At 31.3% G+C, this 20923-nt stretch overlaps 1 protein-coding gene and 1 long non-coding RNA gene across 10 annotated transcripts in view; both read left to right on the top strand.

Moving 5' to 3' along the window:
* Positions 1 to 4035, top strand: part of LOC143057788 (cellular tumor antigen p53-like) — a 51431-nt gene extending 47396 nt beyond the window's left edge. For all 9 annotated transcript variants that reach the window (XM_076231182.1, XM_076231188.1, XM_076231184.1 and 6 more), the window contains one exon: positions 362 to 4035. In XM_076231182.1, coding sequence (XP_076087297.1) covers positions 362 to 646 — 285 coding nt within the window. In that variant the 3' untranslated portion in view covers positions 647 to 4035. The remainder of the gene's footprint in view (positions 1 to 361) is intronic.
* Positions 4036 to 5692: 1657 nt separating this feature from the next.
* Positions 5693 to 8721, top strand: LOC143057787 (uncharacterized). The gene is made up of 4 exons (XR_012972821.1): positions 5693 to 5808; positions 6379 to 6476; positions 7171 to 7282; positions 8260 to 8721. It is a non-coding gene; the product is annotated as an uncharacterized LOC143057787 (long non-coding RNA).
* Positions 8722 to 20923: the final 12202 nt, after the last annotated feature.

The raw sequence follows: 20923 nt of genomic DNA, 5'->3' as shown, positions 1-20923 counted from the left end.
TACAATGATATTTATCACAAAACACAGATCAAGTTTGAATTGGGATGGCGTCACTTTTACCATTTAAGTGATTTAAATTTGCTAAATTATTTGTTTCTATTCTCTATTTTAAATTTGCCTCAACCAAATGTTATGAAACTCATACACAATGCGTATTACCACAAAACTTGGATCTTAAGTTATGTTCCTTTATAAAGTAATATGCATTCGGGCGCAACATCTGTGTCCCATGGACATTAATCCGATTTATTTTTTGAAAGAGAGACTGATTGATGGTCTCTCACCACAATTAATTTTATTTGCATAATAAATTTATTTTTCATGGTTACTGGTAAATAACTTGTTTTATTTCTAATCACAGGACTTACAAAAGATGAGAATAGGAACAAGCCACAGAAATAAAATCTGGAAAGCTTTAGTAGAATTCCATAGCGAGTCTATTACCATTAGTGATTCACAAAGTCTGCAGAGGGACGTCAGCACTGCATCAACCATTAGTATGACATCACAGGCCAGTATCTCCCAGAATTCTCAAAATTCAACATATTGTCCGGGATACTATGAAGTTACCAGATATACCTTCAAACATACAGTTTCTTATACGAAAGTGGATGAAAGAAGTCCAAAACGGGCTAAAGTAGACTGATATGCAATATAAAGACTTATGCCACCACCAAACTAGGCTTGATATGATTGGTCAGTCCTTTACTGTGTATTGGACTGACATATAGAGCAAATGCAATATGGTGCACAAATCAATGTCTAAATATAGACATTTTAATCTGATATTTTGTTAGACCGCCTGTTTTTAATGCAAATGTTAGATTCTGTCATGTGACCTGTATGAACCAATTATTGATTTGAAATGGCTATTTATTAAACCGATGATGATGCGTAAAAATGTTGGTTTATTTCTTAGTTCTCTTTATCTTTAACTTCTGTATGTTTTCTATTGCAGTTTAAGATTAGATGGCATATCAAATTTCAAAGCATAACCACTTATCTTAATTATATTGCAGATTTTTTTACTGCAAAACAGTTACAAATATGCTTAAAATGTTTGTTGAAAGCCTTTGAATAAAAAAAATAGCCATTGAATCAAACATTCTAGGCCTTTATGTGTAACTTTTTTCAACTGTTAACTGGTTAACTGGACCATTAATAAAAATCTATTTATAACATGTAATTATGCTTCTAATAATTTTAACAATAGGTGCTTAGACATAACACTTAAGATTATTATTAAAATGGCCTTTGAATTTATGTCCATTCTGGGTGTTATTGTTGATAGAGAAAACAAATTGAATGTCTGTTTTCTGAATGATGTTGATTATATTATATATATATTTATATGCATTTTGTCTGTTGTTCTGCTGAGATCAAGTTCAGGGTAGAATTTCTGCAATTGTATTCATTTCAAGATTTCCACTAAATTCCATAGTAGGAATCTCATAATGGGCTCAAAATTCCATAGTGAGGCTCAGTATGTCATTTGCAAAAGATTGTTGTCATTAGTAACTGCCATGTAGCATTTTGCAGAAGAACTACTCTGAGCTAGTGTGAGTTATAACAATAATAGTGTTCAAATTTTATGATAAAACTATGTGTTCAGAATAATCATATAAACATCGAACCTTAAAAGTGTTCAACATTAAATTCATTTGCATTCATGTATATCGTTTTGTTTTTTTAACTGCTGATTTTGCAACAGTGCTATAAATTGAATCAAATATTTTGCAAAATGGGGATATATTATTTCCCTCATAATTTCATTAATTAGTATTGTCCACCTTATGTCCACTAAAGATGCTCATAGGTTGTTTCCAAGCTGATTTTTTTGGTAATCTGTTTAGGAAATTGGCAAAATTTGTCAAAAGAACTTCTTTAAAACGGGAATAAACTCAAATTCATTTTGTGTATAATTATCAATGAAAACAACATTCACAGGTGGACATCCATTTGTTATATTTTTTTTATAAATTCCAGGGATGAAATTTGTTCCTCAAAGGAAATTGACTTCATAATCATTCCATTGCCACCATTGTAATTCATTCTGTTTCCGTCCAAATACATGTGTGTGTTCTTTTGTTCATGCAACTACAAATTAGTGGCTATTTATTACTAGTTTATTTATTTAAACATCTCGAATTTGTATAAGATACAAGGTTCAATTTATTTTTTTAATTTTGAAAATTTCATCCTCAAGTTGGGATTTTTTCATGTAAAACAATGCAGATGTTTCCTGGCGTATAAAAACAGATAAATAGCTTACTACTAAGGAAGAAAATAGCAATTATAAAACTACAAAGGGAGATAATTAGAAATTATATCTACAAAGGGAGATAGGAGGGAAAAAGCAAAATATTGTAGTTCATATTTAAGTTTGCAATTGTATTTATTGAAAGCTTTGTTCTTGTTTTTTTAATGTTATTGATAATATTTTACTTGTTTTTTTGTTTGTCAAATAAGTATCATGCATTTTTTAATACCTTGTACAGTTTTATATCTGTTTTTTGAAGAGTGTTGATGTATAAGACTATGTAAATTTTATGTGTGTTAACCAATATTTAAGAAACATTTTAATAAGTTGTAATATAAGATTGACTATAATACATTGGTCAGATATATGGAATACTGATTATAGGGGCTGCAACAATAGATAAGGGATTTTTCTGTGGTTCTATTCCAGTGTTCATTTCTTTTTAACAGTTTTTTGTATGATTTATGGAAAACTTTAATATTTTTAATAAGACATGAATTTACGTCAAAGTGTAAACAATCCAGATATGTTATTGATATACCAGAATATGTGGTTGTTAATGAGGAAGACAGCATACAAATTCCTAAAAAGGTTGTACAATGGTGTGTGCAAATTTCTTTTTCACATTATAGGTCAAATGTTTACTAAAAATTTCTCAGTGTTTCTTGTGAGCATGAGGTTTTATTCTATTATTTTACGTTATAAAATTCAGATAATGGCTTATCTTTTTAACCCAAAAATGGCATCTGCAGAACATTAGTTCAAAATTTGAAAAGAGAGGGTTAAAATGTGTTTTTCAATTTAGAGAGTAGAGGGAGATGAAAATATTCTCCTTATTTTGTTTATTTTTTTGTTTATTTCATACTTGTCAACAATAATGGATACCGACTCACTAAGAGCTCTCACAATGATATTATTGAAAAAACATTCACATTTATAATTTACTGAAAAGTGCAGACTATACACGACCATATACGGTAGTTTTATTGGCTGTTGAACAGCATCAGACGTAAATATAACATGCATGTAACTCTTTAATGTGTTTTGTTAAACAGTATCCTGGAGATAAAATTTATGGGACCTCATGAAACTGATCATGTTTAAAACATTGTAAAACAAATCACTAGACCTCAATCACACTGGTCATTCATATTATTCATGTTAGAAACAAGCAAAAACAGTAAACAATTAACCTCTGGAAAACTTTCAAGGTTAATTTTTGGGGTGGTTGGGAAAGGGGGGGGTCTCATTGATATATACTCATGCTCTCCTTTTATTCACATAACTGAATTAGGGAAGAGTTGTGTAATTCAAAGGTTTAATTCATTTGGCTGAGGGGATTGTCCTGACCATGCAAGAAATACTTGCCACTGGACGTTAAGCAACCAACAATCAATCAATCAATAATTTCTTTTGGGTTTCCCAGAACATGTACAGAAAACATTTAGACAAAATAATAAGATCAACAATGATTTGAAACTTTTAAATCTTTATTGGCATATATTTATAATAGTCATCAAAAATAGCTTTCATTTTTCTGTTTGCTTTTTAACAAAATTCCAAAATACAATGCTTAAGAACTCATTTATTTGATGTAACCTTTGTTCAGAACTAAAATAAATGTGCATTGACAAGTATGAATGACCAGTGTAAATATGTTGATATAAAGGGTGAGTGCAAGATATCATTGTGTCAAAGAAATCCATGTTCATATAAATCAGTTTGTTATTTGTGCTATGGAAAAGCATTATATAAATAAAGTATCTTTTATACAATACATTTCTGTTTTATTTGTGCATTTAATTTTACAAGTACAGATGTCTGCAGACAATTTTTAAGTTCTTTTCAAATTATTTTAGTTTCTTGAAATTTATGTTTTAGAGAATGTTCTTTGTCAGAGAACCTCTAATATTCTTAATTCTTTACCATTTTTTGACGTACCAAGAATAAGATATTAATATACTGAAATCAGGATAAAATAATGACTTGAAGGAAATAGGAATAGATCCTATCTCTATTTCAGAACCTACAACATATGAACTATTGTCATCATACATCTTTCACAACATTTTCTATTGTGACAGAAATTTTTTTGGGACCTTTGTGATGTCCTATAAAGGATAAGAGATATTGAAAGTCGTGATTTATGTCTCAACAAATGAAGGTAAAATTGCTACTATACATAAAAAGATCCAGCAGCTTTTGAACAAAGAAAACAACTAACTGTTACTCTACATAACAGAGATCTTGCTTCTAATGTACATAAAATTTATCCATCTTCTAGTAAACAGACAAAATATCCAACTACTATTGTACATAAAAAAAAAACCCATCCTAAGGTCACTGAATATCTGAAAGTGAACTAAGAAAAAAAAGTATAAAAAGAAATGTTCCAGCTGATACTGTACATAATAGAAATTCAACTGGTTGTGTTCATGGAATGATTCCAAAGGGACATTCAAACCCTTAGACCAATATAAAATAACAATGCCATGGCTAAAAAAAGACAAACTAACAATAATACTCATTATCGCTTTTTTCTGCATTTTTCCTTTGATCTGTTTTTGTGATATTTTTCATATCATGCTACTAGCTTGAGATGGAAAATTATTGCTAGAAACTAAGCAGGCATGTGACGTTGCTAACAAAATTGACAACGTCTTCATAGGTAAAATAGCGATAAACAGATTATCATTGGTCATCTCAACTCGATTGCCTTTCTTGCTTTTGCCGTCCCGGCTCAAGCGAGAAAATCAATCTCGTTGAGATGATCAACGATAATCTATAAAAACACAACATAATATGAACTAATGACTGAGCAACAAGAACACCACAAAAAACGGGGGTAATCTCGGGTGCTCCTGAAGGGTAAGCAGATCCTGCTTCCAACTGTTACTGTACTTTAAAAATGAATGATTCAGCTGCTTCTGTACATAAAAAAGCCTAAGTTTTGCACTTTATACTTAGTTCTTAATTTCCAGGAGAGAGAATTTAAATTTAAATTATATAACAAATTCTAAGTTCTTTGACTACAGTTGTTATGTGTCAGAAACCTATTATGTGTGAAATATTTTATTACAATCCAAATTCAGACCTGTATCAATCACAAATATTGTGTCCATTTTTGCCCCAACTGTTCAGGGTTCGACCTCTGTGGTCGTATCCAGCTGCGCTCAGCAGAGCAGTTTATTAGACTGAGTATCTCATATATTTTTGAAGTCATGGATAAGATGGAGTCTAATGAAATAATTATTGGTAAAGTATGTCTTTGTATAAGCTGGCTTAGTGAGTAGTTTCTAGCCATGCATTAGTGATTATGTTTATTGTTAAGACTTCTTCATGGATCAATGAGTTAATTTGTTATGACCCCTTAGGTTTTTCATGTTTGGGTTATAACAACTCTCTCTTCTTGATAATGATTGGTTCATTAAGTCACATGTCTTTTTTTGGAGGGAAATTCTTTTGTTTGGTTAGAATTTGCTTATATCTTGAACTGAGTGGTGCTGATATATTTAATGGACATCTTTGATTTTATATTTTTAAAAAAGGTCAGTTTTCTATTATCACATTTGTAATATCTCATATTTCAACATATAACTGATATGATTTTATTGTATAAATGGTCAAAATGAAAGATTCTAAGATATTTCAAAGATTAAACATGTCAGGAATAACGATTAATTTGTGGACTTTATTGAATCAATTACATCAATGGTGGAGAAATGTAAAAAGTGATGTTCCAATATTTCTTTAATGTTTTTTAGAAAAAGCCTGCATTATTTATAGATTATTTTGATCATCTCATCGAGATTGAATTTCCTGCTTGAGCCAGTACTGCGAAAAGCGAGAAAAGCAATCATGATTGGGATGACCAATGATAATCTGTTATCTCTATTTTACCTATGACGTCAATTTCATTATCAACCCCACATGCGCCCTTAGTTTCTAGCAATAATTTTCATATCACTCGACTCAAAATAATCATTTTGTAAGACAAATTATATGATTATCTCAGTTAAGTGAAAACATGCATTAGTAATAATGTGAAAGTAAATAGATAAAATTATAAATTAATCAAACTTTTAGCCACAACAGTTATGATTATGTTTTTATTGTAGATACTGAACCAGACTGTTCCAAGATTGTACATGATGTAGTACCACATCCCAGGGTCCCCACAGTTTTGTGTATACAGGACAATTGTACCTCATACATGGTAGGTTTTGTATTCTGTTTAATGTCTAGACTTGAAAAGCCAAAATGCAAGACAGCAATTTGTTGGAGGTGTCAACAATATATCAGTTCGTGATTGAAGATATAGGAAGATGTGGTTTGAGTGCCAATGAGACAACTCTTGATTGTGTCAGTTTAAGGAGATCTACTGGTAGGATATATCTTTTTGCACCAACAATGAACTCATTTGCGCCTTCAGCACCTTTTCATTTAAAAGACTATATATGTATCATTTGCGCCAATAAAATAATCAACTTATGGAGCCAATTCTGTGAATGTATTCATCAGCAAAGGTTCACATATTCTGGTTAACAGGTTTTAGGAACGCTTATCTTAAAATAATGGTGTAACCATTTTCTAATGTCACTTTTAGTTTCCCCCATATTCTTTCCCGAGACCTAATTTCTGTATCTTCCTCCACCAAGCCACATATCAGACATTTTGAAATTTTGAAAAAAAACAATCAAGTCCAAAACATGTTAAACCATAGTTTTTAAAGCTGGCATTTTTTTTTTATAATGTCATATAAAATGAACAGAGTTATCTTTCTTTGTACTATTTATTTGTAGTGAAGGGTTGACTTGTTATTCCAAAATTACCTAGCTAGTTTTATACTAATATATTTTCCAAAAGTATTCCTATTTGTTAATCCTAATTCATGATTTTATGTTTTGCAGGACATTAATAGCAATTGAATCAAATGAAGAAAATGAGACTTAAAATCATAGAAACTAAAGAAAAGAAATATAAAGATTTATTGGCCAATGGATGAAGTTGCTAATTTTAAAGGTGAGTCATACTTCAGAGAAGACTTAATTTTTGTTGAGCCTGCAACTGTCACATGTCCAATGCCCTTGACCTTATTTGCATGGTTCAGTGACTACATGAAAAAAAGTTAAAAAGATTTTTTGTAATGTTAATTTCTATTTAATATTATGAGTATTTGGTATGTGTCATCTTCGCTAGCCAAGGGTTACGGTGGAGAGGAATGAAGTGGATTGTAACCCTTGGCATGGAAGATGTGTATGTGTGTACCTTACAAGGATCTCTTGTCAGTTTTCACTTGATCTCGACCTCATTTTATGGAACAGTGAACAAGGATAAGTTTTGGTGGTCAAGTCCATATCTCAGATATTATAAGAAATAGGTCTTGCATATTTGGTGTATGGAAGGATTGTAAGGTGTGCATGTCCTACTGGCAGGTGTCATCTGACCTTGACCTCATTTTCATAGTTTAGTGGTCAAAGTTAGGTTTTTCTTAAACTATAAGCAATAGGTCAACTATATTTGTTGTATCGAAGGATTGTTAACTTTATTTCATCTGACCTTGACCTCATTTTCACAATATGTATGAATGTGTCTGTCCCAAGTCGGGAGACTTTTTGTTCCTTATTTTGCACTTATATTAGGCCATTAGTTTTCTCGTTTGAATTATTTTACAATGGACATTTTGGAGCCTTTTATAGCTGACCATGTGGTATAGGCTTTGCTTATTGTTGAAGGCCATACTGTGACTTATACTACAGTTGTTAATTTCAGTGTCATTTGGTCTCTTGTTGAGAGTTGTCTTATAAAAATTTACCAATTCAAAATTTATCAAACTAAACTTGTCATATGAATGGCTGATTAAACTCAAACAGTAGGTATAGGAAGATGTGGTATGAGTGCCAATGAGACAACTCTCCATCCAAATAACAATTTATAAAAGTAAACCATTATAGGTCAAGCATACTTTAGGGATAATGAATGTTATTTTTATTTTTCAGTATGTTGAGAGAAGTTCATAACAAGCTATTTTGTTTGAAGAGGAGTTGTCAGTACGTCATCTTTGAATAAAGTCAATTGTATTAGAAGTGAAGCCTAAACAAAAATGAGACAATTATCAAATAATTCAAAGACTACATGGATGTTATCTAGACTAGCATTTGTATGACCTAAATGTGGTATTTTTCGTATGAAGACTTACAAGGCAAATAATTGGCTGTGGCAAACATGTGTATGCATTTAAAGACTTGAAGAACTTGTACTGCCTTCTTCAGATTTCAGTAGAATTTGTTTATAAGACAGTAAATTCTAAATATGAATAGAAGAATTTTTGCTCATTTAAATGAACTTTGAAAATGTTTTACATCTTAAATATACAAAAACAACATAAAAGATAGACAAATTTCTTATTTTCTTTCTTGAAACTTATCATGCTTATTACAAAATAAATTCTTATATACTAATTCTTGAAATTTACAAGTCTATTTTTAGCCTGAATGTACAACTCAATGCACTGGTTATTCACACAGAAAACTACATTTATCTATCAGCCGTATTTAAAAAAATGATATATGGTAGGATTGCCAATGAGACAACTATCCTTAAAATAAAAGCCAATAATCAAAGATAATGAATACATTATAGTGTATCATGGATTCGATACCAAAGAGAGATTACTTTTTAAACATATTTTATATAAGATATCTTATATATCTTATAAATTATATATGATATCTTCTATATTATAAAAGATATCTTATATAATTTATAAGATATCTTATAAAGAAAAGCATATGAGATATCTCATTGACTTTATAAGATATCTCTAACTTTATAAGATATCTCTAACTTTATAAGATATTTTATATAGCTTATAAGATATTTTATATAGTTTATAAGATATCTCAAATAGTTTATAAGATATCTCATATGATTTATTAGATATCTTATATAGTTCATGCGATATCATATATAGTTTATGAGATACCTTATATAGTTCATGAGATATCTTATATAAAATATATTTATAAGATATCTAATAAACTTTAGGAGATAAAGTACATACTATATCTTATATACTATATAGGATATCTTATAAACTATAAGATATCTAATATCTTCTATATTATATAAGATATCTTAGAAAACCAGATTATATAAGATATCTTATTTGCTATATGAGATATCTTATTTGTTATATGAGATATCTTATATAATATATAAGATATCTTATTAATTGTATATGATATCTTAGAAAAACAGATTATATAAGATATCTTATTTGCTATATGAGATATCTTATTTATTATATGAGATATCTTATATAATAAATATCTTATTAGTTATATGAGATATCTTGAAATTCGAATAAATAGTAAAACAGCTTGCCATACAATAAACTTATAACAATTCATTGTTAAATAGATATAAGAATATGTGGTATGAGTGTCAATGAGGCAATTCACCATCCAAGTCATAATTTGTAAACATAAAAGACTATTTTGAAATTTTCATATCTTTCTGGTTTTACTCTATAGTTGAGTTGCTGTCACACTGTACTGTGTTTACCGGAATGCAACATCTTATTCAATCGTTATGAAAACCATCAAGGATATCAAAACTAGATATCTTGTATAGAAAAGTTATTTCACTTCTTAACACAGGCAACTTGGAATTAGGGTTTTTGATATTATTTCACTTCTAGCCACAGGCAACTTGGAATCAAATTTTTTTGTTATTATTTCAGTTGTTACATTTAAAAATTATTTTCAGTGTCTGACATGAAAAACATGACAAATTATGTATTAGTAAGCATTGGATACTTGTGTACACGTATGGGAAGTTAAGCCGCACTCTGTGTTTAGGGTTCACAGATACTATACCTCTGCTCTAGGTATAGTAACGTCCCCTACCATACGTATCAAGTATCCATTCTTACTGATACAAACTGAGAGTGAGCAGGCTCAGTTTGACTGATGTGCGGTGGCTCAGTCTGGCTGATGTGCGGAGGCTCAGTCAAAACATTTTCAACGGTACAAACTGAGTGAGGTGGCTCAGTCTGCATGTGAAGCTCTGTAACATGCTTTTAAGGGGGAAAGGGTGTTTTATTTGTTTTTATCAAATTTTATTGGTGATATTTTACTGTTTTTATCCAAATTTTAATTGGGGATATTTTACTGTTTTTTCTGGTACAAACTGAGAGTGAGGGGGCTCAGTCTGCATGTGAAGCTCTGTAACATGCTTTTAGGGGAAAAGGGTATTTTATTTGTTTTTATCAAATTTTATTGGGAATATTTTACTGTTTTTATCCAAATTTTAATTGGGGATATTTTACTGTTTTTACTGGTACAAACTGAGAGTGCGGGGGCTCAGTCTGCATGTGAAGCTCTGTAACATGCTTTTAAGGGGGAAAGGGTGTTTTATTCGTTTTTATCAAATTTTATTGGTGATATTTTACTGTTTTTTATCCAAATTTTAATTAGGGATATTTTACTGTTTTTACTGGTACAAACTGAGAGTGAAGGGGCTCAGTCTGCATGTGAAGCTCTGTAACATGCTTTTAGGGGGAAAAGGGTATTTTATTTGTTTTTATCAAATTTTATTGGGAATATTTTACTGTTTTCTTCCAAATTTTAATTGGGGATATTTTACTGTTTTACTGGTACAAACTGAGAGTGAGGGGGCTCAGTCTGCATGTGAAGCTCTTTAACATGCTTTTAGGGGGAAAAGGGTATTTTATTTGTTTTTATCAAATTTTATTGGGAATATTTTACTGTTTTTATCCAAATTTTAATTGGGGATATTTTACTGTTTTTGTCCAACTTTTAATTGGGGATATTTTACTGTTTTTATCCAAATTTTAATTGGGGATATTTTACTGTTTTTACTGGTACAAACTGAGAGTGAGGGGGCTCAGTCTGCATGTGAAGCTCTGTAACATGCTTTTAGGGGGAAAAGGGTATTTTATTAGTTTTTATCAAATTTTATTTATAGGGATATTTTATTGGGGATATTTTTCTATTTTTATCTAAATTTTAATTGGGGATATTTTACTGTTTTTATCCAAATTTTTATTTGGGATATTTTACTATTTTTTCTGGTACAAACTGAGAGTGAGGTGGCTCAGTCGGCATGTGAAGCTCTGTAACATGCTTTTAAGAGGAAAAAGAGTATTTTATATGTTTTTATTAAATTTTATTGGGGATATTTTACTGTTTTTATCCTAATTTTAATTGAGGATATTTTACTGTTTTTATCCAAATTTTAATTGGGAATATCTTATTGTTTTAAAAGGGACTGTGTATTTTATTTGATTATATCAATTGGGGATATTTTACTGGTTTTATCCAAATTTTAATTGGGAATATGTTATTGTTTTAATAGGAACTGTGTATTTTATTTGATTATATCAATTGGGGATATTTTACTGGTTTTATCCAAATTTTAATTGGGGATGTTTTGACTGTTTTCAGCTTGGGAAGCTCTGTAACATGCTTTTAACAGGAAAATGGTATTTTATTTGATTTTATCAATCCATTTGGGAATGGGGGCCAAAGGGAATATTTTACTTTTAAGACCAAAAATTTAACTTGTACATGAGACTCTTTATTTTTTGTTTGAGTTAAATGTGAAGCCCCCCAAGTCAAATCGGAGACTAAAAAACTGGTACTCCAAAAGGAAAAGATGGGTGACCCACTGCGGGCATTTGTCTTGGTGAACTAGCACCTTAAAGTCCAGCTAACCCACAGGCCGGCTGACTAGTACATTAGCAGACAGGTATTTTTAATACCATTTGGCATTTTTAAACTTTGGCATTTTTCATTTGGCGTTTTGTTTTATGTGTTTTTGAAATATTTGGATTTTTATACAATCTGGCATTTTTCATTTATGTTTTTTTCATTTTTGCAAAAATATTTTTTCATGAAAACACACCCAAAACAATTCAAAATTAAGATCGGGATATATACTTTTGGCCTTCATAATGTTTATCAATCAAAATAGCATTCTATTTTTAAATTTACATTACACAATTTGGCTTTCTGTAACTTTGGCTGTTAATCTTTTGTACGAATGCTATGATGACCATTATGTGTAGAAAATAAGACTACATTTCTAAAAGTGGCTCAGGTTCATATTTTTATGTTTGATATCAATCAGTTCTAAATTTCCTTCATATATTTCTAAAATTTAAGTTCTTCCATATCGGGTACATCTTATAATATCGTATTCATCTACTAACCCAATTTTCTCATAGGGACTTAACCTGAAGCAGAAGGAGTATAGGTGGTAGGTGGTAGGTGGTTAAGGATGTTACGAAAAGATGACAGTGTGAGAAAGGGAGGGAGGAAAATAAAATGATGGAGAGGGTGAGGGTATATTATTGTGAGTGGAATTTAGAGAGGGAGGGAATCTGTGAGAGAATGTGAATTTGTAGTAAGGGTAGGATGTACTGGTCTAATGGAAGTTCGTTTTTCTGTTTTGTCTCGTGTAGTTTCTATTTTCTTCATCAATTTGATAAGTTTAAATATTGAAATTGCTGTCGTCTAAAATTTAACAGGTTAACAGCCTTTCTTGTTACTGTTTATGTGCTGCTTATATATAAACATTGTAGCACTTCTCAGTTACTAGATAGAGTTGTAGCTTTTCATCAGTTTTAGCAGCAGCTAAGTGTATCCTGTCTGTCGGATTGACACCAGAATGACCAGGTTGTGAGACTCAAAAGTGTTTTCTTTGATTATGGAAAAATTTTCTTTTCTTCCCATAAGCTGATAAGTTTCTGTTTTAATCATTTACAGGCTGATCAAGCATGATTTTTGCACAAATTTGATAACAGCTAGGATTATTATATAACTGTTCAACCACTGAGTCTGTTTTAAGCTCCCTAACATAAATGCATGTGGCATATTTATATATGTATGCTAAACTGTTGGTAGTTTGTGATTGATTTTAGGGGTTACATTCCCAACAGTATAGGAATTAGTTTCCATACCAGAAAGGGATGGTTAGGATTGTCTTTTGGGGGGGTATAGCTCAAACCGTTTAGGAATTGGGGGGGAAAAAACAATGATTTCATGGTCAATGGACAATTACTTATTAAACTACATGAATTGTTATGTTTGAATTACCTCCCTTAAACTGCTTTTAAATCATGTATAAAGAAATGCTGTATTGTTTTGAGGTGATAAAGCTGTGAATTTATTTTTAGAAAAAGTAAAATCACAAATATACTGAACTCCAAGGGAAAATTCAAAATGGAAAGTCCTTTATCAAATTGCAAAATCAAAAGAAACATTTCAAACTAATGGATAACAACTGTAATATTCCCGACTTGGTACAGGCATTTTCTTAAATTGAAAATGGTGGATTGAACCTGGTTTTATAGCTATAGCTAAACCTCTCACTTGTATGATAGTCGCATCAAATTCCATTATATTGACAAGGATTTGTGGACAAAATAAACAGACATAATAAGTAAAAATGTTAAAAATACAACAGCAGTCAACATAGAACTTACGGTTTTAAAAATGCTGATTAAGGTATATTAATTTAAGCCATGACTTCTATTTTATGAATTTTATGATGTATTTCAATAGGTAATTATGATTGCAAACTCATAGGAAAGTTGAATTGAGATTATGACCATATTTATAGGGAAAACATTTATTTCCTCAGAAATTAAAAAGAAAATTTTCAAATATTATTTTATTTTGCAAAAAGATAGATAAAGATGTAAATTTTTCTGAATTTGTTGATAATTTTGTACAGGCTCATAATACTGAATGTGATTTATGTATTGATGAAAATTTTTCATATTTAGACAGTGATATTACTAGTGAAGAAATTTTAAGTGAAATAAAAAAGCTTAAAAATAATAAATCACCAGGTGAAGATGGTTTATCAGGGGAATTTTATAAATGTTTATCTTCAACACTTCTGCCAGTGTTGTTAAAATTATTTAATGAAATATTTCACACTGGAGATTTTCCAGAATGTTGGTCTACTGCTATTATTATTACATTGTTCAAAAAAGGCGATAGAAATGATTGTGGTAACTATCGTGGCATATCACTTTTATGTGTTATAAGTAAAATTTTTATGGGTATTATTTGTAATAGATTAAAAGTATGGTCAGATTTGAACGAGCATTTAATAGAAGAACAAGCTGGTTTTCGCAGTGGCTATTCCACAATAGATAATATCTTCATACTGTGTAGTATTATTATGAAATATTTATCAAAGAAAAAGGGTGTTCTGTACTGTGCATTCATTGATTTTAGCAAAGCCTTTGATGGCATCAATCGTTCAAAACTTTTTTATATATTGTTAAGTAAAAATTTACATGGCAGAATGATAAAGCTATTGCAAAACATTTATGGCAATGTCAAAGCAAAAGTTAAAACAACTGATGGATTATCAGAAACTTTTGCATGTAATTCTGGTGTGAGACAAGGTTGTACTTTAAGTCCTTGGTTATTTGCAATGTATATAAATGAACTTGCAACTGAAATTGAGAACAGTGGTGGAAATGGCATCTTTATACATGAGAACTTTCATAACGTTATGCTACTACTCTTTGCAGACGATCTTGCACTTATAGCCGATACACCAATTGATCTACAGAGAAGATTAAACAATTTAGAAAAGTATTGCGAAAAGTGGAATATGACTATAAACATGGACAAATCAAATATTGTTGTATTTAAAAATGGAGGTAAATTATCTAAAAACGAGAAGTGGTACTTCAATAATGAACCTTTAAAAGTTGTCAGTTATTATAAATATTTAGGAATATATTTTTCCAATAGACTGAAATGGACTTACTGTTGCAAAACATTACGAATGCAGTGTGAAAAGGCTCTGAACATGATAAAACATTGTATGTGTAAACTTGGAACTAGAGATATAAATCTTGGATTTAAGTTATTTGACTCTATGGTTGCTCCAATTCTTTATTATGGTGCAGAATTATGGGGAACAGAGAAAGTGAAAGACATTGAAACTGTTCAAAATAAATTTTGTAAATGGCTACTTGGAATGGGCCAAAAGACTAATAATCACATAGCAAGAGGTGAATGTGGCCGTCATGAACTATATATAAATTATGTGTGTAAACCTATTAAGTATTTTCTACACTTACAATGCATGGATGATAACAGACTTCCAAAACTATGCTATCGTATGATGTATAAAATGAATGAAAATGGACGTTTAAATTGGTGTTCTAAAGTGCAAAGACTATTATTTTCAAATGGATTTGGTGTTGTATGGGAAAGTCAAAGTGTTGCAGATGCAAAATTGTTTTTACATTTATTTAAACAGAGACTTACAGATATAAACTTACAATCTTGGTCAGATTATATTGGCAACTCATCAAAGTGTGCTTTTTATTCAAAAGTTAAGGATTATATTTGTATAAATGAAAATATACAGAAACTGTCATATAATCTTAGATATGAAATTTTTTCAATTTTATGTTCAAACCATAAGCTAGCTATTGAACAAGGTAGACATGAAAACCAACCAAGGGAAAATAGGTTGTGTAAAATTTGTAATACAAATGAAATAGAAGATGAATTCCATTTTGTACTTGTTTGTCCAATTTTGGCTGACATAAGGAGAAATTTTTTACCATTATGGTGTCAAAGTAATTGTAACAGAGACACTTTAACTAGTCTTTTTAGAACAGAAAATTTAATTACTTTGAAAAATCTGGCTGTATTTTTGAAAAAAGCTAAATGCTGTAGAGAAGAAGTCTTGTCACTATGACTTGATAAAATGAATATACTTAATAAATAAATAAATAAATTTATTACAAATACTAGTTTATAAAACTTTTTGAAAATTAATAGATATATATATATATATGTTGGTAATATGTGTGTGTTGTATTGTTTAATATATGTTATTATTGAACTGTAGTTGATATTAAATTGTGAATTTATAAATGTACCGTGGGCTGGAGGCCTGTTTTTGTACAATAAACTTGATTTGATTTGATTTGATTTGAAAAAAAAGAAACATTTCAAACTAATGGATAACAACTGTAATATTCCCGACTTGGTACAGGCATTTTCTTAAATTGAAAATGGTGGATTGAACCTGGTTTTATAGCTATAGCTAAACCTCTCACTTGTATGATAGTCGCATCAAATTCCATTATATTGACAAGGATTTGTGGACAAAATAAACAGACATAATAAGTAAAAATGTTAAAAATACAACAGCAGTCAACATAGAACTTACGGTTTTAAAAATGCTGATTAAGGTATATTAATTTAAGCCATGACTTCTATTTTATGAATTTTATGATGTATTTCAATAGGTAATTATGATTGCAAACTCATAGGAAAGTTGAATTGAGATTATGACCATATTTATAGGGAAAACATTTATTTCCTCAGAAATTAAAAAGAAAATTTTCAAATATTATTTTATTTTGCAAAAAAAAGGGGGGGCTGTTTGAGCTAGGGGTTTTGGGGGATTTTTTTTTTTTTTGGGGGGGGGAGGTCAATAAGCAACAGCATAGTATATTGCACAAAAGCAAAAATTGGGGAATTATTTTTTTATTTTTTTTTTGGGGGGGGGGGGGGTCAATTCGAAACAGCATAGTGTATTGCACATTAGCAAAAAAATGAATACGATTTCAAATCATTATAACCAATTCTAAGTTCTTTGAGTTATTCTTGACTTCTACAGTTCTACATTTATTCTCTGTCAGAAACCTATTATGTGTCAAATATTTAATTACAATCCAAATTCAGACCTGCATCAAGAGCGAATTTTGTGTTCATTTTTGCCCCAACTGTTTAGGTTTCACACACAGGTCCCAAAGTGTCGTATTATATCTAGCTGCGCTCGGCAATTTATGTATAGTTACGTCCCCTACATACGTATCAAGTATCTGCTACTACTTGTACAAACTGAGTGCGTAGGATCAATGAGCCTAAGCTTGACTTAGCGCGGTGGCTAGGTCAAAACCCATCTTTTAGACAGCTTTTGTGGCTCAGTCTGGCCAATTGTGGTGACTAGGTCATTTAATGAACATTTTAATTGGGAAATGAGGGAGATTTTACCTTACTTTTTTTATCCATTTTGGAATGGGGGAAAAAGACAATATTTCACTTTTGACAAAAAGTCTAGATAACCCACAGGCCGACTGGCTAGTACAGGTATACAAGTATTTTTGTTGCGCAACCATTTTGGATTTTAAAAACTTTTTGCAATTTTTACTTTTGAACTTAATCTTTTTTTGTTTTTATGCTCCACATACGACAGTAGAGGGGCATTATGTTTTCTGGTCTGAGCGATCGTTCGTCTGTTAGTTCGTCTGTTCCGCTTCAGGTTAATGTTTTTGGTCAAAGTAGTTTTTGAAAAAGTTGAAGTTCAATCAACTTGAATAAAAAATAAAAGATGTGGTATGATTGTCACAACTCTTCACAAAAGACCAAAATAACTCAGAAATTAACAACTATAGATTACCGTATGGCCTTCAACAATAAGCGAAGCCCATACCGCATAGTCAGCTATGAAAGGTCCTGAAATGACAAATGTAAAACAATTCAGACGAGAGAACTAACGGCCTACTTTATGTAAGTCCGTTTTTGTTTTTGTACTTTTTGGAAAATATTCACCAATATGACAAGACTTGACAGCACAGTTTCGCGAAGAGGGACAAACAAGTCATGCAGTAGACTGTCATTTGATTGATTCTAATATTTCTAGTAACTGCATGGTCAAAGGTGATCTAAAAATAAAATCAAAGTGCTCGTAAGCATTGATAGATCAAGATTTATAAGTGGGAAATAAAATAAAAAAAACACTATCCATTAACATACAGTCTAACATATAGAAAAGGCTAGGCGTACACTCTATAGTCTGATGGGGACAGGACTCCATGGAAAAAAATGGTGTAAATCCAGTCGCTTATCTACACATACTACAAGTTTATATGCACTCACGATCCTTTATATGGATTAGAAATCCTTCTTACATATAGAAACGAGCTGCAGGCAATAGAAACATTCTACACAAAAACCCTGAAACAAGTACTATCAATACCAAGTACAATGCCTTTTTTTTATATGCCCCACATACGACAGTAGAGGGGCATTATGTTTTCTGGTCTGAGCGTTCGTTCGTCTGTTAGTTCGTCTGTTCCGCTTCAGGTTAATGTTTTTGGTCAAAGTAGTTTTTGAAAAAGTTGAAGTTCAATCAACTTGAATAAAAAATAAAAGATGTGGTATGATTGTCACAACTCTTCACAAAAGACCAAAATAACTCAGAAATTAACAACTATAGATTACCGTATGGCCTTCAACAATGAGCGAAGCCCATACCGCATAGTCAGCTATGAAAGGTCCTGAAATGACAAATGTAAAACAATTCAGACGAGAGAACTAACGGCCTAACTTATGTAAGTCCGTTTCTGTTTTTGTACTTTTTGGAAAATATTCATCAATATGACAAGACTTGACAGCACAGTTTCGCGAAGAGGGACAAACAAGTCATGCAGTAGACTGTCATTTGATTGATTCTAATATTTCTAGTAACTGCATGGTCAAAAGTGATCTAAAAATAAAATCAAAGTGCTCGTAAGCATTGAGAGATCAAGATTTATAAGTGGGAAATAAAATAAAAAAAACACTATCCATTAACATACATGCAGTCTAACATATAGAAAAGGCTAGGCGTACACTCTATAGTCTGATGGGGACAGGACTCCATGGAAAAAAATGACGTAAACCCAGTCGCTTATCTACACATACTACAAGTTTATATGCACTCACGATCCTTTATATGGATTAGAAATCCTTCTTACATATAGAAACGAGCTGCAGGCAATAGAAACATTCTACACAAAAACCCTGAAACAAGTACTATCAATACCAAGTACAATGCCTTTTTTTTTTATGCCCCACATACGACAGTAGAGGGTCATTATGTTTTCTGGTCTGAGCGTTCGTTCGTCTGTAAGTTCGTCTGTTCCGCTTCAGGTTAATGCGTTTGGTCAAGGTAGTTTTTGAAAAAGTTGGAAGTCCAATCAACTTGAATAAAAAAAAGAAGATGTGGTATGATTGTCATTGAGGCGTCACAACTCTTCACAAAAGACCAAAATAACACAGAAACTATAGATTACCGTATGGCCTTCAACTATGAGCAAAGCCCATACCGCATAGTCAGCTATAAAAGGTCCCGAAAAACTAACAGGCTTATTTATGTACGAAGAAAATATCAACGTTGGGAACTGCCACTGAATATAAGATATAAGATGCATCTGGTAGTGAAATTAGGAAATAACAAAGTGCTATAGTGTAAAAGTAAGTGTTCAAACTGCTACTTAGAAGAGGTCCAACTGCTAGCATACATAGAAACCATCTAAGGTACCTGTAACTGTACATATAAGAGATGAACATACCATATACCTGTAACTACATAATAACGATACAACTGCCAGAGGCGGATTTAGGGGGAGGCAGGGAGCCGCCCCCCCCCCTTTTTGGGAAAACAATTGGTTGCTTATATAGAAAATCACTAAAGCGTGACTGGAGCGGGCCCCCTCTTAGGCAGTCCGTGGGTCCCCACTCATGAAAATTTCTGGATCCGCCACTGCCTGCTAGTGAACTTAGATATGTTCCAAGAGGGATGATAGATACCGAAGAAATTTTCAAACTCATAAGACGAAAATTAAAAAAAATTGACAACGCCATGGAAAAGAAAAAGACCATCATACAAACAATATATAGTGCTGAGCAACACGAACCCAAACAAACACTGGGGGGGATCTCAGGTGCTCCGTAAGAGTAAGTAGATCCTTCTCCAACTGCTACTTTATGTTGAAAATGAATGATCAAGCTGCTTCTATACATACAAAATCTTGAGTTTTCCACTTTACACATTAAAAGATCTGCTGATCGACCTGTACACATTTGTAAACATGGGACGAATGAGTTGACCTTGTGTTATAATAGCAACGTAACCTATTTTATAGAGTGAGGATACTATTCTACAATTACTTCTATGGTTATATAAGCATCCTTGCTTTTGCAAAGAACCAAATTCTGTCAAAAGAAGGAAGTGACAAGTTTATGAATCTCTTAATGAAATATGATTTGGAATGATAATGTAACATTGTGTTAAGCCAGATATTTTCGTGTGAAAAAGAGTTCCCTCAAACAGAATAAAATGAGTACTAGTATCTATCAATATAGTTTGTCCCTCTTAATGAAATAATGTCCAGAGACGGACAATTTTCAATATGAAATGCAGTGTATATATAGTTGATATTTCATTCGTTCAGATAGTAAATTTTGAGACAATAAGGAGGCCACGATTAGTTTTTTAATGGGAATGGTGGGACTAGAATGAAAGTTGAAAAAGAAGACATCGCAGATCAAATTTATTCGTTCATAGTGTATCAATTTACGTTTTTTGATTGAGATCGCAGATCAAATTTATTCGTTCATAGTGTATTAATTTACGTTTTTTGATTGAGATCGCAGATCAAATTTATTCGTTCATAGTGTATTAATTTACGTTTTTTGATTGAGTTAAGCGTGTCAATTGATATTTTATCGTATGTTTTTCTATGTTGTGATGTTATGCTATTGTTTCAGAAAAAGGGAGAAGGTTTGGTACCATTAAAACGTTTAATCCCGCTGCAAATGT

This window comes from Mytilus galloprovincialis, chromosome 13, assembly GCF_965363235.1.
Source record: "Mytilus galloprovincialis chromosome 13, xbMytGall1.hap1.1, whole genome shotgun sequence".
NCBI lineage: Eukaryota > Metazoa > Mollusca > Bivalvia > Mytilida > Mytilidae > Mytilus > Mytilus galloprovincialis.
Note: the sequence above shows the minus strand (reverse complement) of the source record. Positions and strands in the feature narration are given on the sequence as shown.